This window comes from Talpa occidentalis, unplaced genomic scaffold (assembly GCF_014898055.3).
Source record: "Talpa occidentalis isolate TD23 unplaced genomic scaffold, MPIMG_talOcc4v2.1 talOcc4.2, whole genome shotgun sequence".
NCBI classification, from domain to species: Eukaryota; Metazoa; Chordata; class Mammalia; order Eulipotyphla; family Talpidae; genus Talpa; species Talpa occidentalis.
In genome coordinates, this window is record NW_023602073.1 from 81,676,977 (window position 1) to 81,704,900 (window position 27,924).

Sequence of the window (27,924 nt, forward strand, 5' to 3'; positions counted from 1 at the left end):
CAGGCAGAAGGACCCAAGTACAATGCTGAGGGGAGCAGCGGGCAGTCCAAGAGGTCTGCGCGCCATGTGGGACCCTCCTCCGGTGGCCGGGGAGCAGCCGGGGAGCAGCCAGGGAGCAGCCGGGGATCGAACCGGCGCTGCAGAGGCAGCGGGCAGCTTCGCAACCCAGCGTTCAACCACTGCGCCACCGGGGAGGCCCTCTCCCTATTTTTTTTAAAGATTTATTTATTTATACATACAAGAACTGGGGTACAGGCCAGAGGCATGGAGGGTGAGAGGATTCACCAGAGACAGAGTGGGAACCGAACAGCCAGATTGAATGAAATACACTGCAGAGGGGAGCAGCCGGCGAGTCAGGAGAGGTCTGCTGTGCCATGTGGGTAGCTCCCTTGCCGGGGACAAAGTCATGCTGCAGTGGCTGCAGATAGATTCATATGTTGTCTTAACCCCTTGCGCCACCAGGGACGCCCTAGTTCTCCCTATTTTGAAAAAGGCCAAAGGCCCATGTTTTCTTTTTGCAAAAATGAAGGGGCTAGGATGCTACAAACAACTTCAAATCACCTACTTGTTTTTATTTGCAATATTTTAGTATCATATGCCAAACATTGCCCAGTCTCTCCATCTCAGTTAAAAGTTAATTTCTTGTTCCTCATTTCTTCCTTCAATCTTTGTATTAAAACCATATTTATTAAGTGCCTGACAGATACTGACTCTCCTCTGGGCACCAAAAAAAAAAAATGAGTTTAACATGCCTGGTTTTGAGTCTAATGGAAGTTATACTCTGATAGGAAGTTAGTAACTCTGTGAATATAAAACTTATAAAATTGTATTGATACAATAAAAGCTTAGTTATAAAATCTAGTTCATTTCTGTGAAATAATGTTGTATGTTTTTGAATTTCTAAGAATTCCTACAAACATGATTTGTTATATGTTAGGAAGTAAACATAAAAGTTGTATTAACTTTTTAAATATATCTTAATAGTACCTATATTAACTTTTAGAGTAACTATTTTCATAATCAGTCTACAGCAAGGTTCTGGTATTTAAAGTGAAGACTGATGCTCACAAATCTGTTCTTCCTTGTACATATCTATGTATAATCCATTTATTCCACAAGATTCAAAAGAATGTATACATTCTAAGCATACTTTGGAGCATTCCTGTATATTGTAAACTAGCTGATAGTAAGAGCATATTAAGAAGAGTTTTTATAGGTAAATCAATGACTATATAAGCTGTATTTTATGTGTAATGTAAGAAAAAAAGAACTTAAAACTGAAATACTTGCAAATACATGCATAGATGTAATTTAATTGTGGCAAATGATATGAAGGAGAGAGACTAACCAGGATTCGTCATTTAGATATGGAAGTGGCGGTTGCTTAGTACTACATTTAAGCCACGATCTGATGAATCTGATGGGTGAGTAAGAATAGAAAAGAGTAGTTATATAATGAAAGTATGTAAGTATGACTGGAGAGCAGACCTTAGTGAGGAAGTCAAAGATCAGCCCATAGAGACCTGTGATGAGCTAGATTATAGGTATGAGATTATTGACATGTCAACAATAATCTACTGTTTTCTGCCTGAGAGAAGGGTAGATAGTGAAGACTACTTAGGGAAAGGAAGATTTTGATGATGAATGGGTAGAAATCAAGAGTTAAGCTTTGAATATGCTGCGTTTGAGATGCCTGGAGATATTTAATTAAACAGTGCGAATAGATTGGGAGTTCAGAAGAAAAGTTTTTATACCCATTCTGCCTATATTTAAGATATTTGTGTAAAACAAGTCTAAATAGATTGTTATCATTGTGTAATTTTTTTTAAGTTTCACATTCTTCCACAGTATTTTACACAAAGCAAAGAAAGGTTGAGGTAAAAGTTGAAAGGAAATTTATATGTATTGTTTCTTAAACTACAAGGAATGAACTGGCTGCCTTTGGTTTAATCCTTCTTAAAGGTGATTGATTTTTACAGGTAATCAAGCTGAAGAATAATTAAATAACTTACTAAGATCACAAAGTAGTTGGAAAATTTGGTCTGTTTGTTTCCAGTGCCCAAAGTTACCATAGTAGAGCGCAGTACCTCCTATTGAGACTTTGGTAGACCTCATTTATTGAACAAAAATATGGAGAGCTGCAGAAAATCTGCTGTATGTTAGGATTCTATCATGCGATAATACATAGTTAAAATGTCTTTTCCTTTGGGGAAGTCTACATAAATTAGACATTATTTAACTGTGAATTGGCCCCTACTGAGTAGAAATAGGATACTATCATAAAGAACAATGGGGGAGGGGGATGAAAGTTGAATCTTTTTAAGGGGAGCTTCAGACAAAGCTAAGTAAAAAAGCTATTTAGCAGATTCAAAGATAAAAATAGAAAAGGATGTTCTAGTTAGAGAGCAAAATCTTTCGTTAGAGTGGAAAACAAAATACCTGTGCCGCTTGATCCGGGTCAGCAAACCAGACACCCACACATAATGTGAAACAGAGACAGACAGAAGCTAAGCCATGCAGGGCCTTGAAGGCCATGGTGTGAGATTTAGATTTTATTCTAAGAACATTGACAAGCTATTGAAATATTTTGAGTAGGGAACAACATGATCTTTTTTATACTTTTAAACAATAACTCTGGTTTCTGGAAGAAGAAATTCCTTATAATAACTATAAGGAATGAACTGTCTTTGGCTTAATCCTTAGAATCAAGAAGACCAGATAGGCAGTTCTTTAATCAATTTGGGTAGAGATTCTGGTGACTTCTAGAGAGTTATGGAATGGATATAGAGGGGAGTTAATTGATTTTAGTCACAGTCTACAAATACTGAGAGAATGTGCTGATGTGTAGGTTGTAAGAGACTAAAGAGTGCTTTTTTTTAAAGATTCATTTATTTATGCATACAAGAGCTGGAGTGTAGGCCAGAGGTGTTGGGGCGAGAGAATTCACCAAAGACAGAGTGGGGAGCAGAACAGGCAGATCTACTGAAATAGACTGCTGAGAGGACCAGCAGGTGAGACAGGAGAGGTCTGCCTCGCCATGTGGGTCAGCTCCCTGGCTGGGGATCGAACCCATGCTGCAGTGGCTGCAGATTGCTTCATAGTGCTGTGTCTTAACCCCTTGCGCAACCAGGGAGGCCCAAGAAGAAAATGCTTAAGTGGTGGGAAATCAAGAGTTCTGTCCAATCATTTCTTGAATTGAAGAAGCACAGCATTGGTCACATAAAAACATTTTTCTCATATGGTTGAATACCATATTTTCTTGCATGATCATTTATGAATGGTCTGTGACACTTCATACAGAAGAGATGAGTGGCTACTGCACAGATCCTATGGTTTCCAAAAGCTGAAAATAGGGCCTCCCTGGTGGTGCAGCAGTTGGACGCTGGGTTGCGAAGCTGCCCGCAGCCTCTGCAGCGCTGGTTCTATCCCCAGCCACTGGGCGAGGGTCCCACATGGCACGCAGACCTCTCCTGCCGCCCGCTGCTCACCTCAGCAGTGTATTTTGTCAGTCTGTCTGTTCTGCTCCCTGCTCTGGCTCTGGTGAATCCTGTCACCCTCCCGCGCTTCTGACTGTACCCAGTGCTTGTATAAATAAATAAATCTTCTAAAAAAAAAATCTGAAAATATTTACTTTTTGACCCTATATAGAGCAGTTTGCAATGTATGAAATAGAACATATCTTTAACATGGTTTTAGAGTATGATTTCCATTTTTTTTGGCAAATGGTGCTTCTCCAAAGCTCTTTATAATGATTTAACACCTTTTAAAGCCACTGTCTCATTATTAAAGTGCATCTCTCAATTCCAGAATTAGTTTGCTATTGTGGTTTTCTTCTCTTTCTCACCATTATTTTTAAAATTTATTTCTCTTTACCCCCTAAAAGTGAGTCTTTCCTAAGCTACATTTATCATCTTTTCCCTACATTTCCTCAATATCTCCATAACCACTTCACTTCATTCAGATGTTTGCACAAATACCAGCATACCAAAGCTTTCCCTGTTTAGTAAACCCTCCTGACCTCACTCCTCATTTTCTGTCATGTCATTTATCATTATCATCTTTTGATTAAGGTGTATTTATTTCTTATCTGTTTCTCCCCGATACCATGCGATTATTTAGTAGTATCTAGTTTTGATCTACTGTTGGATGCATTAGATGTCATTGTAGGGGAGGGATTTAAATATATCTTTAGGGGATTTCATCATTGCTTGGATGTCATAGAATATAATCCCACAAACTTATATGGTATGGACTACTCTGTACCCCAGCTATTTGGTGTAGACTGCCAGGACCACCTTTACGTATGCAGTCCATCATGACTAGAAAGTCATTAATTGAAAACTCCAAGACAGTTGATTTCCTTTATAGGAATCATTGTGCCTGCTGTTTATAGTTAGTACAAATATATTACAGTGAAGCAAGGTAAATTTGCTGTTAATTTGTTAGATAAGATCAAACTGCATCACACAGTGCAAAATCATGTACTTCTGAGTAGGCACACTGAGATTTGAATGGTAATGTTAGCACTCAAATGCGTCCACCTCCTCATTTGTAAAATGACGGTATTAATAATGATAATGAGCATATTGGTAATAACCATACCTCTTAGAGTGTTTTAAATATTAAAGAAGATAGCATGTGTAAAGCATCTGGCAAAGTGCTGTACTTAAAACAGTGTCTAGCACACCAGGAGACATTTCATAAATACTTGTTGGGTGAACTAAGAATGAATCAAGTGTTCAATAAATATCAACTGTTCTTAACTTCTCTTTCATTTGCCCTCAGTATTTTACAAGGTATGCAGTATTGCTATATAAATATAAAATCATGGCTAAATGCTGCTTAATACTGGGGGTAGCAATACACATGCCAGGTTCTCTATTAGAACATGCTCAGTCTCTATTAGAAAGCTAATAGTTGCTTTCTAATGCACTTATGAAATGCTTCACTCTCTTCTTTTCATATCTCACACAATTTCAAAACTGTACAGGTGACTATTTAGTAATATTGAGTAATGTTTCCCACAAGAAAATGCATTTTGATAACTGGCCAATTTTCTACTATTGATGAGTCAGGAGCTAGTTTGTAAGTTCTTTCTGAATCAACATGATGCAAACTTTAATATATCAGAAATATTAATATAAGGAAACAATAAAAAGAACAGTTTTAAGGCACAACTTAGGTCATTTCTTTTGTATCGCCAGGGCACATTTGTTTCTCATTATGAGACAGCCTTGCTTGGGAGTTTCCTTTGCTCATTTATAGAATGTGTGTTGTTACATTAAGCACTTAGGTCAGTGCTTTAAAGTAGTGCTTCTGAAGTTCTTTTCAGTCCCTGGTCTTGGGTGCAATGGAAAAATTGAATGTGTCATTCATGATGCAGTTATTTCCTTTCTCAATTGAGGCAATAGACTTTTAATCTGGCTGACCTCATGTAACCAAGTAACAAGAGAAGGCAGCTCCTTCCTTCTGGCAGAATTCATCAGAGAAAAAGAAAGGAAGGGAGGGAGGGAGGACAGAGCATGACCAAGGTCTACCCAGAGACCCCAAACAGAGTATGTGCTCTAAAATGGGGTCCTAACATCTGCTGCATAAAGACATAGGAAGCTCCTCTTAGTGTGATAGTTCTTTAATAAAATTGGTGTGCATTCAGAGAGAAAAGATTGGATATTAGTGTCCCAATGAAATAATCATAATTACCTATCCCCTCATCTGTAAATGCCCAGTCAAACAGTGTTGGCTCAAAGTGGAGCTACTGAGTCCCAAAAGCTTGCCACAAGCATAAGGCACCTTTTGGCAGGAAACCACAGGAAAGGGGAAATGGGTTCTGAAGTAGTTCTCAAAGGGCTGGGACAGAAGGAGATACCACATAAAGAGAATGATTGTCATTGTCAGTCTCCCCACATTTTCCACCCACATGTCTCTTCCAGATATCTTCACATGTCTCTTTTCCACGTGTCTCCTTCCATGTTTCCTCCTGGCAGTACCAGGGTGCAAGATAGCCACAGAAGCAAGAGTTCTCTCCTTTTAGCTCACCTGCCTTCCATGTTATATAGCTTCACGTGGCTGCTGAGCCCTTCCCATAGTTCCCAGTAGCCAGCCCAAGGTGGCTGCAGCATGTAAGTAGGGACTGGGAACTCGTTAACCCCCTAATGGAAGGAGGATGTTACCCTAAAATATCAGGGATTTGAATCGAGAGCCCAGATACTGAGTCTATACTTACGCCACACTAGTTACTGAGTCTATACTTACGCCACACTAGTAAACTTCCATTTTCCTCTGTTGACCCTCATTTGCCCATTTTGCTCATTCCTACAGCATTCACTCATGCACTATAGCTCTCTGTAAATTTTCCCTTTCATATGCCTTCCATTCTTGTCCATGGTGCAAATGATGTACCAAATTAACCACAACTTTTATGTGAACTGTTCACTTTACAAGGATGAATGAGACAAATCCTCATACTCTGTGACACCAATAAGGGCAAAGGGAAAAAATATAATGACTTTTCTCCACAATAAGGTTAGAAACACTACCCTGTTCTCATGAAACACAGGAAGATTCAGTGATTGGCAAAAAATAAAAACAATCTAGCTCATGTATTTTTAAACCCTTCTGCAAAATTTCCTTATGTTCTCTGATAAGCAAAAACCTATACTGAACCTGAATCCTCTGAGAGGTTTGCCAGTAACAGACATGATGTTCTCAAATGAATTCAATGCTACATATCCAAATTCAAAATCAAAGTGTTAAAATCGCAAAAGTACAGCTGGTTTTGCTTCAAGGTTTATTAGTGATGAGTCACCCATTTTTATTGCATAGGAAATCAAATCTACTGTTGTAATGAAAACACAATACAGTGAATTTTTAGGATAAGTCTTACAGCATTCAAGATGTACCCTATTTGTTCATGGACATTGTGTCCTTTGGGATTTCTTCTAAGCACTTCTAACTTTTGCAAGAAAGGTATTTTCTCGATTTTTTGAGCAAAAGTGTTCTATCACCCAAACACCCACAATGGCTGGTTTTAATGCAGTAATTATTAGAGAAGCAAAGTATGTAATGTAAATTGTATACTTAATATTTTGCATCTATGTCCCTTTGTCAAGCACTAGATACATATTTACTTTTGACATTGTTGAATGCATTCATTTTTAATTTTACCTCTTAGGTATTCACTTAACAAATAAGCATCCCTATTCCCTAAAGCTACTTCTAAATTTTGCCTAACGATTTTGCACAGTTAAACTCATTAATCACTGTAGAGTCAAGAAGAAACACAGTGTCAGCTTCATCATCTTCCTAGGTAGGTTTAAAGTAAAATGTTCAATATTAAATACTTCATATTTTAAAGAACATGTAAAAAGATGATTTGAAGACTAGTATTTTATTGATGAGAATCAACCTATGAAGGCACATCCTTTTTAGTATTTGTTGAAGACACCACCTTTAAGAACTACATTGCTACTATAATTAGAAAATATTTTTATATACTCCTTATGTTCAAGACTATGCAATTTAAAAGACTTTTTGTATAAATTAGTGATCCTATTTGATTATCTATTTCTCTATTCTAGACTGTTAAATAGTACAATATATTTAGTCAAAATATGACAGCCAATGTACCAGTAATTGAAGAATGAGCACCTTCCATAGAGTGAGATATATTCATGCATAATTATGTCATTTTTATATATTAAAGAATATGGTATTAAAATAGCATATATTCAAAGTAAAGTAATATAGAGCTGGTATAAATATCCTTCCTCCATTTGTTATATTTTCTTTTTGTTCAGTTGTGTTTTTTTTTTTCTATCCAATGTATATAGTAGAGTAATTATTAGATTTTGGGACCCAATAAGTTAACTGTTAGTTTTCTTCATAATAAAAATCAGCTATGCCATAGTCAGAAAAACCTATATTTTTTTTCATCAGGTTTTAGAGAAGACAGGCAAAATAAATTTCCTTTAAACACCAAATCAACCAGTTAGAGTCAAGAAATTGGGAAGCTGATGAATTAGTTTTGTGTATTGAATAAAGCTTATAGGATCCTTAACACAGTATATACTGTCAATGTGGTGCTCTCTCCATCTATATGCAGTGGATAACTTGGACCCATTGGGACACATAAATTGGGCTGTTTATAGGCAGCAAAGAATTATATTATTTCAAAAATTAAAAAAAAAACTAAATTAAAACTGTTTTCCAAACACATTTGTCATCCATAATTAATATGTGTTACTCAGCACCCTCTTTCCTACAACATTTAATTACAAAATCATTTTTTAATATTATTATGTCTAATTCCAGGTTAAAAAAAAATCCATCCTATGCTGATATTGAATGTGTATAGTAGCCTGAAAGAGCTTTAATAAAGTGCAATAATATATAATATATAACTAATTTAATCTGGAGCTAAGCCAGCAGTGCAATAATATATTTATACAACTAATATTGTTAAATTCTTAATTTTCTTCCTCTCTTGATTTAAATTGCAAGTTTCCCTATAGTGAAATGTGCTTATGAGGAGTCTAATGATTTCTTACTGTAGCTCTCCCATTGTGAAAGCTTTTAGAGCTTCCCCCATAATCTTTCTACTTAAATACCTAAAACTAATCTAAAACAGGTATAAACCTATTAAAAGTTATAAAAATTACATTTCTTAATTGAAAATATATATAATAAGTGCTTAGGCATTTACCATCATAGTTGTGTTACATTTCATGTCTTTATGTGCATATGTGTGTGTTATAATAAAAAATGTATTAATGTATTACCAAAATATCATTCATTAACTTTCCACAATATTTGTTAAAATTCTTATCACAAATAATGACAGACTTCTCCATTCAACATTTATACATTTATAACTTTCTATTGGGGGGTATGTTTTAAGAATTATTTCTTATTAATAATCTATTTGTTGCATATATCTGCATATTATTTTGATTCTTTGGTTATAGCTTTATTGGTGTTTTATTATTAGGAATCTGACTGACAGTTCTGTTTCCCAGTAATGTGACATTGTTTTCCATGTCTTCATGATACTTCATCTTATCCTTAAAATTTTTTGAAGGCAATGTTCAGTTGTAAATGCAGGAAATTAGGAAATTTGTTCTGAAAACACATTCAGATTTGAGGTGTGAACCTATATATATCCCTAAGTCATATATAGTGTTATAAACCAATGTTACTACAATAAGAGGATGTGAATTAAAAATAAAAAATTAATAAATGCAGATTTCAGTCAAAATATTTAACAAAAATATAGTATGGACTTTGAAATTTGCAAGGGAGGCTATGGCTTTCCATTAACAGCCAGTATGTCAATATCTGTCTGTATTCGCAGAATCTATACCCAGCATTGACTGTCATTGCAGATTCTTGCTGAGAACAGTGCCTAGAAATAACTTCAAGAATTAACAACCTTAGTTAATATTGCCTAATTATAAGAAATAAGTCTGTTTTGCAGCTTTAATAAAATATACTCAATATTTTATTTTATAAAATAAAGTTTAATGTGTTCAATTTTGATTGTACTGAAAGATTTTATTTGACATTGTTACTTCTTTTTTAATAGTGGCTAGCATTCAGAAGCTTCCTGCAGCCTCTGTTCTAACAGATATCAACTTCCCAATGAAAGGACGAAAGGGAATGGTTGACTGGGCAAGAAACTCAGAAGACAGGGTAGTCATTCCAAAGAGCATCTTCACTCCCGTGTCATCAAAAGGTAAATATGTGAGACAATTTCAGCTCTGAACATAAACTTTCTAATAAGATTAAGAAAACCCTAGGTATAAATCTCCATATATTAAGTAATTTAGAAACAGTCTCCAATTATGATTAAGAACTAATTTTATAAATATAGGCAATTTGGTCTTCAAATCTGAATTTCTCAGATAAACCAGAAGAGCACAAGTACCAATTATAGACCTAAGATTGATAGGACAAGTTTTCATATGGACAGTCTTATCCCTGTGCCCGTGGTCTAATGTTTTGATTTATGGAGTGAAATGTGTGGCATTTCCCCTTTTACGCAGTCATTGAATCTTTTTTATTTTTTATTTTTTGGTTTGAAGACATAATTTTGGTATGTAAAAACAGAATAAAGAAAAAGATAAATTGTTATAATAATTAGACTTCCTAAAATTTAACTAAAATGAATAGTTATTTTCAACAGTGACATTATGGTTTTGAGTCTCACTTTGGAGATTGTGACCTTATAAATTAGAAAGAATTGAAAGAATTGACACTCTTTCCTGCTATCATTGGGGTTTAAACTCCTTAGTTGCAATTGAAGCAACCTTAGAGTGGTGAAGGAAACTTACTTTATGACACAAGATCACCAAAACCACATCTTCTATATCTACCATCAATGCATATGGTATGTGGGTTCACCTGTCCCATCCTCACTTACCAAGATGGTTCTTCTGTCTGGCTTTGCATTCGCAAGTACTGGAATCTCCCTGTAATTAGAAGATTAAAGTTTTATAAGATAGAATTTTTCTTGCTGTTTCTCTAATATTTTTAATTTTATTCTTTCTAGAATTAGATGAATCATCAGTATTTGTTCTTGGAGCAGTCCTGTACAAAAATTTAGATCTAATTTTACCCACATTGAGGTAAGCTACAAAGTAATAAGCTGTTATAATCTTTGTAAATTATTCCAGAAATGTGATTATAGCTCATTCTGTGAAAATAGTCAAACAAGCTTTGGTAATACAAAAAGCTTTTTCTTAAATGAAATAGAAAATACCAATTTAATGAATAGCTTATTAGCATATTATACATTCCAAAACAACTAAAAGGACAATTTTGGTCTCTGATTATAGCCCTGCAGTTCTTTTGTAACTAATCATGACTTTCCTTAAGTCTAAGGAGGGAAAAAAAAATGGAAAAAGCAAAACCTCAAGTCTCTATAATAGAATGGGTCATTTTTAAATTAATCTGTCTTCTCTTATTTATACTTAGTGCCACTGTTCATCAACATTTCATGAAATTAAAGGAGTGTCATGCTGCCTGGAAGTATATGGCTTTGTTCTTTATTCGCTCAGGATCTCAATTTGCTTCTAAATAAATATTCAATTACAACTGCATTAAGAAAAAAATGCTGTTGTTCAATTAGAGAACTATTTTTGGAAGAAGTCCATTGATTTCCTTCCTCCCAGACATTAAAAGAAACAATTACACGTAGTAATTCTATCAGTATTAATTAATTTGTTCTACTGTCTTAACTACTTTAGCAGATCTTATAGAAAACATCACTCACATCTGTTTGGATATTGCCAGTACCACTCATCATGGCCTGTTTTCTCTACCCCTCCTCATTTTGGAAGACAAGACAAAGTTGCATTTTCGTTTCGCACAACCTATTTGCAATAAGCTCTTACTCATGCCCTCATAGATAAGAGTTCAAGTTTTTCAGGAAGAGAGATTGTGAATGGTGTGTAAATTATACCCGAAGCATAACAAATAGTATAATAAATAAAAACTAGTGGAGTTCTTTGCAGCATTAAACACCTCCCAAAGAAGCTGCTGACTTCTAAGCAGCAGTGGTGACTGGTCATGTTTCTTTGGAGAAAATCTTCCTTTTTAGTTAACATTGTTGATGAATCATCAGAATCCCTTCTCAATGCAATGCAGGGTCTCCTTCAATCACAGAGACAACTATGGGAAGTTTAGCTCCATTTTCTGGAGGGAATTTGGACTTTCTGAATTTGAATAGGTTTGTCTTTGTTTTGTTCTAGTGATAACAATTTTAAAAGTAGTAAGTTTACTTGAAATTTTTCTTTCCACTGGTTTTATTAAATCGCATTGGTATGTACAATTATTCAAAGATAAAATTCATTTATAGTTACATGGACTTTATCTGTGTGTGATAGAAACACTTATTTCCATAGGGAGTATATTTGATAAAGCTATCTTTCAAGAATTCTAGAATAGACATTAACTTAAAATCAGATGACGTACGTTTTCAATTTAACCTAACAAGATTTTCATAAATTTGTCCACACATGCAGCATTATTTTACCTCCAGTTCAACTTTAAAAGAGACACCTTTATGTGCAGTATTCACACTATTTGCAGCGAAGGGATAAAATAAATGCAATTTAAATATATTGTTTAAAAAGCACTTTAGATTGTGAATTAGTTTCTTTCCTCCATGTGCAGCAAAGTTGCAAGATGACTACTCACATTTTGTATTATACCATAGAACTTAAATACACAAAGTCAGATTTTTCCGAATTTCATAAACTGGTGCAGTCAAGGGAACTGGAAATTTATCTAGGGATAGCAACCTTTTTGTTTTTGTTTTTTAAAGATTTATTTATTTATGGGCCTCCCCTGGTGGCGCAGAGGTTGAGCACTGGGCTGCGAAGCTGCCTGAAGCCTCTGCAGTGCCGGTTCGATCCCCCGTCCCCCGCAAGGGTCCCACATGGAGTAACAGACCTCTCCTGTCTTGCCTGCTGCTCCCCTCAGCAGTGTATTTCATTAGTCTGCCTATTCTGTTCCCCGCTCTGGCTCTGGTGAATTCTCTCACCTCCCACGCTTCTGACTGTACCCAGTGCTGGTATAAATAAATAAATAAATAAATAAATCTTAAAAAAAAAAGATTTATTTATACATACAAGAGCTGGGGTACAGGCCAGAGACGTGGGGGATGAGAGGATTCACCAGAGGGGAACAGAACAGTTAGATTGACTGAAGTACACTGCTGAGGGGAGCAGCAGGCGAGTCAGGAGAGGTCTGCTGCACCAAGTGGCTTGCTCCCTGGTGGGCCAGGGATCAAACTCTTGCTACAGAGGCTGTGGACAGCTTCATAGTTTGCATCTTAACCCCTTGCGCCACCAGGGAGGCCCAATATCAACCTTTTGGTAAAAAGAAGAAAACACATTTAGTGTTTAGATATTTTATTTAATCATGTTAAAGCACTGGTCATTTACAGCTTATGAGTAGATTAATGGATACTTTATTTAATGAATAAAATGGATTTTATTTTAATGGGTAGTGACTTAATGCATAAAGCAGAGAATACTACAGAGGTAGCCTCTTCCCTATATTACCTGAGACATAAAGAGATTTATTTTAGCTTTTGGGCAAGTCACTGGCTTTTTAATATGCAAATTGTGGGGACTGAACTCACAGGTTCTCTCCATCAGAAATTCCTTCTTTGTTATAGTAAAATAACAGTTTCTATCATATTCTTTAGCTTAAATTCCTTGGTAATAGTTATATAAGAAATTATAACTATATATAGCTACTTTGTATATATAAAGTAATTAGGTAAATGACTATAGGAAAACAATATTTACATCTGGATTCTTTGATTAGAAATAATGACAATAAAATACTCAGTATGAAATCTTTAAGTATTATTTAAAAGGTAAAATATTAACATTTATTTCTTACTTTCTTTTATCTCATACAGTAATGTAACAACTAAGAATTCTCAGGCTTGTTTTTTTTTTTTTGTCCTTTTAAAAAATGTCTCAAAAGTTTAGTAAAGTTGTTCTGAATGAGAATAGACATATCAAACGACAAGGTGACATCTTTCTTTTACAGGCATTCAACAAACATTTCCTAACTAGTAACCCTGCTAACTGTAGTAATTCTTTCAAATATGCTCAACTGCCAAAGCCCTCACAGCAGTGCTTAAAAAATAATAAAGGTCGGGCCTCCCCAGTGGCGCAGAGGTTGAGCGCTGGGTTGCGAAGCTGCCTGCGGCCTCTGCGGCACGGGTTCAATCCCTGGCTGCTCCCCGGCCACCAGAGGAGGGTCCCACATGGCGCGCAGACCTCTCCTGCCTCCCGCTGCTCCCCTCAGCAGTGTACTTCGGTCCTTCTGCCTGCTCTGCTCCCCACTCTGGCTCTGGTGAATTCTCTCACCCTCCTGCGCTTCTGACTGTACCCAGTGCTTGTATAAACAAAACAAACAAACAAATAAATAAATAAATAAATAAAAATATGCCTCTATAAAAAAAAAATACTTTAAAAAAAATAATAAAGGTCTAAGAAATATTTACTGGAATATTTGTCTTACCTGATCCTGTATAAACTGTTGTTAAAAATAAGGTGGACAGAAATTTATGAAATATAAAAAATACTTTAGGAATAAGGGAATAATATATATATCTTATATTACCCTATAAATTTATGCAAATTGAATACAATAGGAAAGCAAAGATCGTATTACATATAATGTACACTATTTTGCTCTTCATGTGTAGCTAGATAGTTATTGAATTTTCAGAAACATTTCTCCTCATTGATTAATTATCTAATTATCTTTTGAAATTTGGGGGGTTAATTTTCCCATGCACAGAGTAATATTAGGCTTGATTATAAGATTCCAGAATTTTATATTTTGATATAATCATTTCCAAAATAAACCTCATAATTTCCCTTATAGGTACTGGGAATGAAAATTTGACATAATGTTTTGAATAGAAATAATTTTGAATTTTTCTTCATACAAAGATAGAAATAACTTTGCCTGTGGACTCTTTTATTTTAATATAAGGTATTTCTTTTCTTCTCTTGTCCTAAAATTCATTCAACTATTCATCAAGCTGTTTTTTTTTTTTATTTCACTGTTTGTCTACCCTATTTCAATTAAGTAGATTCATCTTGTCTCTTCAAATGAAAAAAATATGCTCTACCAGTTCCAAACTAAATAGATGTTGTTCTCAACCTTGCACTTTCATTCTTCTTCAGAATAATTTCTTACAGTTAAAAACCATAGATCCAGAAGATATTAGTTCCATCCTTTGAAAGTTACAATCATCTAGATCGCAAATTTACAGATGAGCTCCTTATTACTAAACTGATCTGTCACCAACCTCTGTCTGCCAGCAGAAGGGCTCTTCCACTGACCTGCTGTTTCTTGATGCTAATACCAATTCCTTAACCAATAAATCTATGAACTTCTACAGTAGCACAAATTATGTGCTTGCTGCAGAAAATCTTGGAAGACCTGAGAGGAGGTTGCCATGTGTTGGTAGACTCAAGGAGACATAAGGTCAATCAAGGAAGTGAACACCAAGAACTGCAGCTATTACTCTTCCCAACCCTTCACAACCACTTTTGGGCCAATTGCTGATGGCTGGCCAGCCAAAGTCAGAAGTTCTTTGGGGGAGGTGAGACCACCTACACACAGAACACAATCACATCAAGGAATTAACAGCCCCCACAGCCTGGTGAGATCCTAAGTCAGATTCCAGTTATGTGAGAAAATAATAATTTTGAGTATGTGAGCAATGCATAGTTTTCCTGGTAGAACTTATGGAAAATGTAGGCTGGGGGAGAAAAAAGCACACTTTAATATAGCTATTAACAGTCCAGTTATTATAAAAGTTCTTACTAAATATTATATGCAAATTCCCTACACTATTAAAATGCCAGGGAAAATACAGATTAATTAAAAGCAAAGATGTTCCTATAAACATTGAAAATTATCTTTTAAAAAAAGATAAATTTCAATACTACAAAATCACATGAATTTGCTGTCAAGTACACCAATCTAATAAAGAAAAATGATGCTGAATTTTTTTCTTATTTAGGAAATGGAACTCATTTGAGTTCCTAGTATTATGGGAATTAAAAGCAAATAGGAAAAGCAGTCTAACTAAATAACATTGGAAATAACATAAAAATGAAAAATTAACCATGTATAGTCTAAGACATCTGAAGGCAATTCACCTGAAGTGGTGATTTCTCTCAAAAGCACATGTTCTTCAGTTTCAGAACTTACACTTTGAATCTTGCTTCTTTATTCTGAGTTTGCACTTAAATACTGTCTTCAGATATTGTGTGCTTTATAGTATCTATCATGAGGACATTAGAAATTAAAATTAAGCACAGGTATAATAAATAGGTATAATTGAAATATAATATTACATAGTAAATGCATTATTTACAACAATCTGAGTTTAATTTGGCTGTAACTTTTGAAAATGAACTCAATCACTTAGCCTTTTTGTAATTCTAGGTCTTATGTCCCTAAGTAAACCATAACTTGAAACTCTTATTAGTTCTAAAAGTGGTTAAGTCAAACCCAACTTTTGACAGCTATTAGCTGATTTTTATTTTAATAGCAAATGAATTTAGCTTAGTGATTTTGATGAATTCCCCAGGATAAAATAATTTATTTTACTTTGGATTTATTTAAATTGGAAGGTTTGTTTAAATCAACTATGAAAACTCTCAATTTTGAAGCTGTGCAGCCTATAGTTCTGAAACCAGAAATAGGCTATAGCAATGTTAAGAATTTGCATTAAAAAGGGCCTCCCCGGTGGCGCAGCGGTTGAGCGCTGGGTTGCGAAGCTGCCCGCGGCCTCTGCGGCGCCGGTTCGATCCCCGGCTGCTCCCCGGCCACCGGAGGAGGGTCCCACATGGCGTGCAGACTTCTCCTGCCGCCCGCTGCTCCCCTCAGCAGTGTACTTCGGTCCTTCTGCCTGCTCTGCTCCCCGCTCTGGCTCTGGTGAATTCTCTCACCCTCCCGCGCTTCTGACTGTACCCAGTGCATGTATAAACAAAACAAACAAACCAGCAAACAAATAAATAAAGCATGCCTCTATAAAAAAAAAAAAAAAAAAAGAATTTGCATTAAATCATTAACCATTTTTGCATCTTAGCTTTTTTACATGTATGTTATCTAGTTACACTTTATTTGCAGAATTAGTTTAGCAGTTCCCTCCACTGTTACTGGTTCTTAATATTGCATTGGATATTTTTATTGTGGTTAAAAAAACATAATATGAAATTTACCATCTTAACCATTTTTAAATGTACAGTATAGTTAACTGTATGTACCTCATTGTTCAGTAGATCATTAGAACTTTTCATCTTGCAAAATGAAAACACTTAAATCTACTGAAGAAAATTGCCGTATTTACCTCTTCTCAGCCCCTATTAACCACCATTTGACTTTCTAATCCTAAAAAACTGGCTACTTTAAATAAGTGACAAAAGTGGAATCATATATTGTGTTTTTGCTACTGGCATATTTAAGCTAGCACAATATCCTCAAGTTTCATCCATTTTGTAATATATGATATGATTTCCTTTTATTTTAAACCTGGAAAATCACCCTTTGTATGAAAATAACATTTTCTTTATCTGTCAGTGTACTCTCATGTTGCTCCCACTTACTCAATGTCATGATTAGTGCTGCATTAACAGGCTGTGCAAATATTTCCTTGATATCCTACTGCCAGTTCTTTTTTATATATCCCCTAGAAGTGGAATTTCTGAATAATATAATTTTTTCATTTTGATTAATTGGGGAATCTCCACACTTTCTCCATAGCAACTGAAAAATTTTACAGTTCTACTATCAATACACAACATTTTCAATTTCTTAACAACTATGCCAGTGCTTCCAAACTGTTCTTTCCTAATTTGTTTTGCTCTGTTTTGATAACGGTCATTTTAACAGGTATGATATGATCTAATCGTGGTTTTGATTTCACTTCCTTGATGATTACTGATATTGAGTATCTTTTTTGTATATTTTTTGGCCATTTATCTATCATCTGTGGTGAGATGGCTGTTAACATTATGTGCCCAATATTTAATATTTTGGTCTTTGTTGAGTTTTAAAAGTAATTTTTCTGTTCTTCATATAAACCCCTAATGAGATATAGGGTTCAGAAAAAGTAGTTCTTCCCTAGATTGGCTTACACCCTGCTGATTGTTTCCTTTACTGCACTAATTTCTGAGTTTGTTGTAGTATTTGTATATTTTAGCTGTTGCCTATGTTTTGGTTGTCATTCCAAAGAAATCACCAAATTCAATGTGATGAGGTTTTTCCCTCATGTTTTCTTATAAGAGTTAATGGATCTTTTACACATTTGAGTAATTTTTGCAATACAAGGGTCCAATTTCACTTTTTTTACATGGGTATTGAGCTTGCTCTACATAGTTGTTGAAGAGACTGTCCTTTTCCCATTGTCGATCTTTTGTCTCCCTTGCCAAAAATAGTTTGACCATATACATTGCCTGATATAAAGCACAGCCAACCCTACTCTCTTTGATCACCATTTGCATGGATTATTCTTTTCATCTTTCACAGCCAGTCTATTTATGTCTTTCACATCCAGTCTATTTATGTCTTTATAAAGTGAGTCTTGCAAACAAATGCATCATATTTGATAATCACAGTTTAAATCTCTTTAAGAAGTGGTTCATGTATGCTACTCACCTTAAGAATTTATAAAAATTGTGAAGAATAACTTGGCTCTCCTTTGAATATGTAACTGTGTGCTTTATAATGTTGTAGATACTAGCAAAAATTTTGAAGACAGGAAAGAAGTTTATTGCTTTAGTCATAAAATCCATTTAGTTGTAAGATCTGCTTTCCAAGCACTGAATACAAATGTATACCCAGCCAGGAAGCATTAACAGATCACAAAACCTGACATGGCACATAAGGAGCCAGCTATTCACTTATGCAAATGAGAGTAAATTGACAGGATAAATGAAAGATAATTTTGTATTCTATACATTTTTTTAAAAGGAGCCATTGCATAAAGGAAATTTGCTTACTTTTCTTCATTAGCATTTAACACCTTGATATTGACATTACACTTTAAAACAACTTGGTATGTTAAAAAGTTTTTTACTTGTGTTTAGTTTTTAATAAGACATTAAAACTTGTATTGAAAACTAAAATATTCCAAGCATAATGCAAATAAAAAGACACAGATGCTAATAGATAACTAGTCTTGCCCTCATTGAACTTACAATCTTGTGGAAGGAGGCATATGTAGTATTAGTTGATGCTATAATAGAGGCAAATACATGTTAGGACAAGTTGGGAGGTGGTACTCATAAATTTGATAAGAACATTCATCTAGGGCCTCCCCGGTGGCGCAGTGGTTGAGCGCTGGGTTGCGAAGCTGCCCGCAGCCTCTGCGGCTCCGGTTCGATCCCCGGCTGCTCTCCGGCCACCGGGAGGAGGGTCCCGCATGGCGCACAGACTTCTCCTGCCGCCTGCTGCTCCCCTCAGCAGTGTACTTCGGACCTTCTGCCTGCTCTGCTCCCCGCTCTGGCTCTGGTGAATTTTTTCGCCCTCCTACGCTTCTGACTATACCCAGTGCTTATATAAATAAATAAATAAATCTTTAAAAAAAAAAAAAGAACATTCATCTACATAAATATTTTAACAAGTGTTCCTTTGCAGTTATATTCTAAATGTCACACACACACAAACACACACACACAAACACTCATCAAAAGTGATGAGGCTGACTCCATCATCTAAGAACCTTCTCTACCAGGCCAATTGAACAGCTGAATAACCTAATTAACATCCTAGAATACTAGCATATCTCACCTATTTTGCTTTCTACAGCTAAGTCACCTGGAGCCAAAATCCCAATCATATGCCCAACCATAAAAAGAGAACTTCATAAATATATTGAAAAAAATTCATATTCCTATTTGGAATACCCACATCTGTAACTGCTTATAAATTTTTCTACTGTGTAACTTTAAAGTAATGTAAAATATTTGTATACTGTCAAAATTAACTGTAAATAGAGAAATGGGATCATAAACAGAGCTAGAATAAAGGGACAGATTGAATTTGCGTGATGTTTAAACATTTTTGTGACTGGTAACCAAACCAGACTTAAACATATTCAGGATAATCTGAAAAAGGAACTTGCTTCTTTGTGCTCAGGGCTGTTCACTGGGAGAAACCTCCATAATTTTTTTGGTGGTGACAGAAGAAAATCTCCCCACCTCTAAGTCTTATATACCTTGTCATTCTGTCACACCTGCTAATATAGGTAATCCTGTCAGATATAGTTAATTACACAGAATTGCCTCTATCTGTTCTCATTTGATTCCCTAAGCACTTTCATTCACTGAGAAAAGGTGAAGAATACGTTTGCAAAGGGTTTAAAAATTTAGAGGTTACTATATATCCTTCTAAATTTAGTTTACCTTCAATTGATTTATTTAATGTTAAATGAATTAAAGGATAGTTAACCAGCTCTCTCTGTTTGCAGCTACCCTCCCCCTGAGCAAATGAACATAAATTTATAATTTGTTGTATTTTACTATTTAATATTAGGCTGCATACCATCAAGATTCCTGAGTGTCTAAGATTTTATTTGATATTACTGAATATAGGAGAGATGGGTTACAATGTTATCACATTCAAATATGTTTATATTTCCTCTGCTACTAAATACAGTAAAATTTCCAACTATAGCATAGCTTAACGTTATTTCCTGGTGAAACTTTGGCAAAAAACCATCTCATTAGAGATAACATGATAAAACTGTGAAGTTTAGCATTATTATATAATATTATAATTCTGTGCCTTTAATGGTATAGCTATTCTAGAAAACAATGATAGCAATGTAAAATTAAACATGTTTTTACCACATGACCAAGCAATTCCACTTCTTTGTGTTTATCCAAGATATGTGAAAATATATGTCAACACAGAAAGTATGTATGCCAGTTATTCATAAAATGTAAGTATGTGGGCCTCCCCCATGGCGCAGCAGGTTGAGCGCAGTGCTGTGAAGTTGTCCTCAGCCTCTGCAGTGAGAGTTCGATTCCCGGCCAGCCAGGGAGAGTCCCACATGGCGTGGCAGATCTCTCCTGCCGTGCCTGCTGCTCCCCTCATCAGTGTATTTCATCAGTCCACCTGTTCTACTCCCCGCTCTGTCTCTGGTGAATTACTCACCCTCCTGTGCCTCTGACCTGTACCCCAGCTCTTGTATAAAAATAAATAAATCTTCAAAAAAAAGATGTAAGTATGACTAGCTAGTATTAATAAAAGCTTAAAACCAGAAACATCCAAAGAATTGCATACTTAATTTATTAATAGATCCCAATTAGTAGTATATCCATATCATAGAATAGTAATAACCTATAAAGAGAAACAAAAAGAATGAATTTCAAAAATTATACCACATGAATTATGTAAAGCACCAAAATATTGGTACTGTATAATTCTATTTAAATAAAATTCTAGAAAAGGTATGGTTATAGTGAGAAGATGTCCACAGGTTGTACAAAAGGTCTAGAGGAAACTGTTAAGGGTGAGGAATCAGTTGTTTCTCTTGATTTAGTAAAGCTAACATGATGGTATACAATTACCAAGAGCATGAGTTTATCTTTTTTAATTGTTTCATCAACATGGATAGAGCTTGAAAGTTCAATGCTAAGTGAAATAAGTCAGAAGGAAAAAGATAAATACTGCATGGTGTCACTAATATGTGGAATACAAAGTAAATAAATTCATAGTCAGATAAAGACAAGCTGAAAACTAACCCTGATAGCTGGCTACAGAATGGAAGCACCAAGTGGGGAAGGGAGGAAGATAGGAAAGAACAAAGAGAGAAGGAAACACAACAGTGTGGTGGTGGAATATGGGTGCATTGGTGGTGGTTGCATTACAGTGATAATACCTGATGGGGTACTCCAACATTACCTTAATTAAAAATAAATAAATTTTTAAAAAATTACCAAGAACACTAAATTGCACACTTAAAATTGGTGCATTTTGTTATCTGTAAATAATAACTTTAAAATAACCAAAAAGAGAAAAGATGTTAAATGACTGTCATTTAATACCTGTTACAAATATAGTTAATGCTTATTACAAATATATTTAACATGTTACTAATTCTGCAGAACAGTACATGCTCTGTGGAAGTACGATGATTTATTTGAAATAAAAACTTTTTTATACTTATATACTTTATTTCCTTTCAATAATGAAAATATACAGCATCATTAATATCTAAAATATATATATATAGATACCAATTATATTTAAAACTTATTTTTGATTAAACTGCACTTGGCAAGATAATTCAAAAGGCAAATGTGTCCCTTACATTGAGCATATTGAGATATAGAAGTGGCCTGCAAATCTCCATTGCTGAAATGAAAGATAGCCAATAATTCACACTAGCATTATTTATATTAGACTTTTCTTGTTTTTATGATATACCACATTCAAATGTCTAAATAAATTTTGAGATAATCTAAAAAATGCAAGACATCACCTTGCAAGAAAAATATTTGGCCTGCTGGAGAACAATACCGTTAGGTCCATCTTGAAATAAATAGATTATATTCATGTAGAGATTGCCCAAAGCTTTGAATTCATACTCCATCTCTATAGTAAGTGAATCAGATTTAAGTAATCAAAGACTTGTCAGTGCTTTTGTGTTGTCATCTTTACAGCACCTCAATTGGTAGCATAAAGCAATGGACACCTCCCTCCAAAATTTTCTTGTTCAACTTAGAGTTTATTTATGCCAACAAATGAACTGAATTTTCTCATGAATAGTACTTTGATAGCATGTTTCAAATCTATTTACTTAAGAGACCCTTTTTTTTTTTAAAGATTTATTTATACAAGAGCTGGGGTATAGGCCAGAGTCATGGGAGGGTGAGAGGATTCACCAGAGACAGAATGGGGAGCAGAACAGTCAGACTGAAAGCACTGCTGAGGGGTGCAGTGGGCAAGACAGAAGAGGTCTGCCGCACCATGTGCATAGCTCCCTGGCTGGCCTGGAATTGACCCCACGCTGAAGAGACTGTAGACAGCTTCACAGCGCTGCGGTCAACCCACTGTACCACTGGGGAAGCCCAAGAGACCCTTATTTAACATGTCATCCTGACATATATTGAACAGTGGAAATTTATAATTTTTATCAATTTTTCCTCTTTTAATAATCATTATTCTGTTTCAGAAATTATACTGTTGTTAATTCAAAAATCATCGTGGTCACAATAAGGCCTGAACCCAAAACAACTGATTCGTTCCTGGAGATAGAACTAGCTCACTTGGCGAATGTAAGTACCATCTCTTGGCATTAAGTTACTTACAGAATTTACCTTTAATGGGAGGTTAAAAGTTATGATCTTCACCAGTAAGACCAGAAGACATTTTCTAGAGTTTTCAGATTTGCAAATTATTTTATTATGAGAATGTATATTATATAAAATCAATAAGCCATATTATCATCCTCTTTTTTTCATGAGAATCTCTCTTCACTTTATCTAAAATAATAGTTAATAGATTATTTATAAGCATACCTATTAGTATTGGACTTGAAGGTAATATGGGAGACAAAGATTAATAAGAGCCTATCTCATGATGTGATGAGAAAGACCCTTCAAGTAAATATATGGAATAAAAGTGCATGCAGAAATAGAAGTTATAAACTTAGGACAAATGGAAGTAGTGAACTCCAGAGTAGGAGAATGGGTGATGATGCATGGAAAATTGTTAAATTGAATATCACAGAAGTCTCCTTATAACTACCCAAGAGTTACAGTGATTAAAATATTAACCATTGATCCCAAATGGCAAGAACCTTTCCTGAAATCCATACATTTAAAACTGGAATTTGTTTTTTCTTGTTCAGTCTTTAAATAGAAATTTAAAGTATCTATCATTTAACATTCACTTTAAATATTTAAATCATTGGTAAATTTCAGTAAGGAAAATGTTCATAATAAGGTTTTCTTATTTATGCTTTCCCTATTAAAATGAAAGTCTTGTATGTTGCATGCATATTTTTTTAATTCCTTGCAAAGTTTCCATAAAATTGACCTTTTATGTACAAAGTTTGGAAGTACATGGTGTGTTTGTCATTTTCCCAAATTCATGTAGTTAGTGGATGACATAAAAGAATTGTTATTCACATCCTTTGAACGACAAAACCTATTATTCTGTAATTTTTAATTTTAAAAAAATCAGCCATGGTTTTATAAGAAGTGACAATTATCCTCCCAAAAACCACTTTTTTACCACATGCCTCAGACTTCCTAGATTGTTAATGAAAACCTCAAATTTCATCATTAACCTTACAACACTGCATTTAATACTTAAACCTATTAGGTCTTTTCTTACCTTTGCCAAATTGTGACTACACTGTTTCTGTCTAACTTAAGAGAATCTGTTTTATTTCCTCAGTGTCATCCTCCTCATACATTAGAAGAGTTTTGTTTTTATCATTGCACTCAGAACTGAGAGATATTTTTAATATTCCTCTTGAATATGAAACTTATTTATTTGTATGTTCAAAATTTACTTGTTTACTTAATGATTATCATGGTAATGTCTATCTAATTATAAGAATTGATGAGAAGAGTGATAGATATTAATTTCCTAAATAGAAAACTGGAAAGGCAGTTGTCAGAATGTATGCCATGTTTCTTAAGAAGAAAACACTTCCTAAATGCAACATTCCTAAATAAAGATAAAATCATTATTAAGAATCGAAAGAGCATGTTAATGAAATGAATTTTTTCATAATTTGAATAAACAGTAACCTCAAAAATAGTGTTGATAAAGCAGTCTCACTATTTTAATTCAATGAAACTATTTTGAAATAAACAAATTTAAGCTTTTTGTCAAACTGCTATTTTCTGAGGGCATGTTTTATTAGCAAGTTTACAAAAGAGAAATCATGTACAAAAAATTATTTCTGCTTATTGAATTTTGAATGTAGAGTAAATGATTTTATCAAGATCTAGCTTGATACTAGGATGGCAATGAATAGCAACATAGAAGAACACTGAGATAACTAACACATCACTTAGAATTAATTCTGTCTTTGAATATTTTGGATGAGTTAACCAGGTTGCGAAGGAATACTATCTCCACTATAGATGACCCAGATTTAAAAGAAAATAGGCAAATATGTTACAAACAAGTGGGGGTGTGTGGAGATGAAGAAGAAAAGGAAGAGGATGGTTTTATAATGCATTGGAGAAGAAAATGCTGTTGTGACTCTCCCTTCACCTACAGTGCCCACCTGTGCCTGTCCACAGAGCTACCCAATTTACCAACCACACAGTGAAGCTCTTGGGACCACCTGACCCCTTGCTTATTTCCCTTATTCTTTAAATACTTAGCATGTGGTAGTAGACTGTACCATGAATTTAGTCCTTCATGTTTTACTATTTTGAATTTATAATGCTTGTTTTATTTATACTTGCCATCCAATTGTTTTTTTGTAAAATGCTGTATTGTTTACTAAGAGAAATAATATGAATGATTTATTGGGAATCTTCATATTTATTAATAGCAATATAAAGGTGTGTTCTGTATCTTAATTTTAATTTATTTCCGTTGATGAGATAGCCAAAGTATATATAATGAAATATATTTAAATCTAACAGCTAAATTGTGAGAAAATGATGTATCTTGAAATTTCATGAAAATTGAAATTTTCTGAAATAAGGTGAAACTACATTATAGCTATACCTACCCATTTACCTACCTATTATTTATCATTCTATCTATATACATATATAGGCATATATATGTGTGTGTATAAATCATTGCTGTCTTCAAAATTGATATGGTCTATCTCTAATATCAAGTCTGACTACTTTCACTTCTTATATCAAAAGTATGTGCCACACTTCCCTGAGCTCAGAAAAGTATAATGACTTGCAAATTTTATCTGTTTTATATACCATTTGGAAAAAAATGAAAAATGGGAATTAATAGTTATAATGAGTCTAGGGAAAGCCTGTTAACATTTTCTAAACCAAATGTGTTCTTTTTTAAAAGCTTTTTAACAAATTGCATTTAAAATGTGTTAAATATAATAAGACCCTTGGGGACTGTTAGGAACAGATAATAGAATAAGAAATCTTGAAATTCCAAATTGTAGTTAGCAAAGCCAATTGCAATTTTAACCAACTAATAAGTCATTAATGAGTAAGATACTCTTCTTAGTTCAGTTTTTTGGCTTATAACTTTATTAATATGACCTATAGAGTCATGGATTATGGTCATTAGTGCTCAGAGAAAAAAAATCACTTGCTTTTAAAATATATCAAATTGTTTTTTCCAGAAAAAAATTTGTTTTTTCTTGTTACTTCAGTTTTCTTCAGAAATGTGTTCTTAGACTCTATAATACATACAGACAGTCAATAATTTTATCAAAAGTAATACCTAATACCTAAATAAACGCAATAGAATGCATCTATATCTGCACACATTCGCACGTGCACACACATGCACAAGGACAAACACCCACCTTTAGGCTGCATTCGCGCTGTCTGTTATGAACATGCTGAGACTCTTCGCGAAGGAGAGCAGTCCTGTTTTTTGAGTTTGAAAAATAATAAAATGAATGCATTTTAGTTACCTCAAGATCTTTCAACTTAGCCTGAAAATGCTCTTTTTTTCCACGTAAAAAGGCTTTATATAATCCCATTTCTATTGGAATGATTGATTGGGCTGTGTGGGCCTGCAGTCCAGTCCTGTCCTCCTTTTTCTTTTTTTCTCTGAGCAATAGCTCTAATGGTCAAGGTAGAGAAACACTGCTGTCTTTCAGGACTGAGAAAAATCCATCAGGTTAATTTGTAATTCTCAAATTGGTATTCACAAAATATTCACAAAAAGATGTCACAAAAGATATTCACACAAGATCTCATGGGAATTTGGCCTTGTGGGTTGTGTTTTCTTGGCCATAAACTCAAATTCATCATGAACCATAGTCTGTGTAAATAATGGTGAAAAACACAATGAATGACTGTAACGGATGTACTTGTTACCATTAAATGAGCATGAGAGACAATGAAAAGAAATTCTGGCATTCATCAGTGAGTATTTATTGATATTCAAGTTGTTACTTGAATATCAACAGCTGATAACAACTTAAGGAATTAAAAATCTCTTGGCAAAACTTAAAGAAGTCCAGTTTACACATCTGTAATTTCAAAAAGGGGTATTTATATCCCATCACTTTTTAATTACTTTTCTACAGGAGCTTTTGCCCATTTGGAAGAGATTTCTGATGTTTTGCCTGTGTAAAGCTCTTGGTAATTTTATGGGAGAGTCTTGAAATGCTAACTAGACAAGTAGATTGATGGCTCTGCCAACGATTGAAATTGAGATGGAAATTGTTCTCTAGCTATAGTTTTTCTGATTATTTCCTAAATTCCTCAACTTGAATAAGTATTCTTCCCACTTACATTTCAAATTAGCTTATTTTTATTCATAATACATAATTGATATTCTTCAAAATCATTGTAGAATATTATAATTATGCGATTGCCAGAGTAGGGGTCAGCAAACATTTTCAGTTGAGTCAGTAAATATTTGAGGCATATGAGCCATCATGGGCTGTCACATCTACTCCATGCTGCTGATGCAGTGTGAAAGCAGCCTTAGACACCATATAAACAAATTGGTGTGGCTCAGTTCCAATAAAACTTGACTGACAAAAACATGTGGCAGACCAGATTCAGCCCATGAGCTTGTTTGTTGCTATGCATGGCAAACAGAACGATGCCCCCAATCCCCCTCTGACAAAATGTCCATATTTTAATCCCCAGAAACTGTGCACATGTTGTATTAAATGGAACTTCACCAACATGATTAAGTCTAAGAACATTGAGCTGGGGAAATTATCCTGTATTATCTGAGAAGGTCCAATTTAATCTCATGTGCCATTACAAGTAGGGAACCTTTTCCAGCTCTGGCCAGGTTGAAACTGCTGTTGCTGAGTTTGAAGAAAGAAGAGGATCCCAAAACAAGGGAAGTGGTGGGCAGTCTATAAAAACTAAACACAATCCCTCCCTGCCAGGAAAGAAAAGTGGACTGCTGTCTCACAACTGCAGGAAGGAGAATTATGCTAAAACCTCCAGAAAGTAGTGTATTTCTGCCAACACTTTGACTTAACTCATGAATTTCTTGAGGAAAGATGCTCTATGACCTACAGAAACAGTGAAATAATAATTTGTATCAGTCTATGCAGCTGAAGTTTTATGCTAATTAGTTACAACAGCAATAGAAAAGTAATAACCCTGCACTGAGCATTGCAAATTAATTTTTATATTATGAAAATGTGTATGTATACATTAATAGTGCCATTATGAGTCAGATATACTGCAATACTGATAATGCATTGTTCAATGAAAA

At 34.6% G+C, this 27,924-nt stretch overlaps 1 protein-coding gene across 4 annotated transcripts in view; it reads left to right on the forward strand.

Moving 5' to 3' along the window:
• ADGRB3 (adhesion G protein-coupled receptor B3) overlaps window positions 1–27,924 on the forward strand; it is a 685,437-nt gene that overhangs the window by 368,085 nt on the left and 289,428 nt on the right. For all 4 annotated transcript variants that reach the window (XM_054698910.1, XM_054698909.1, XM_054698911.1 and 1 more), the window contains 3 exons: window positions 9,581–9,730; window positions 10,547–10,622; window positions 22,727–22,829. In XM_054698910.1, the coding sequence (XP_054554885.1) occupies window positions 9,581–9,730; window positions 10,547–10,622; window positions 22,727–22,829 (329 nt within the window). The remainder of the gene's footprint in view (window positions 1–9,580; window positions 9,731–10,546; window positions 10,623–22,726; window positions 22,830–27,924) is intronic.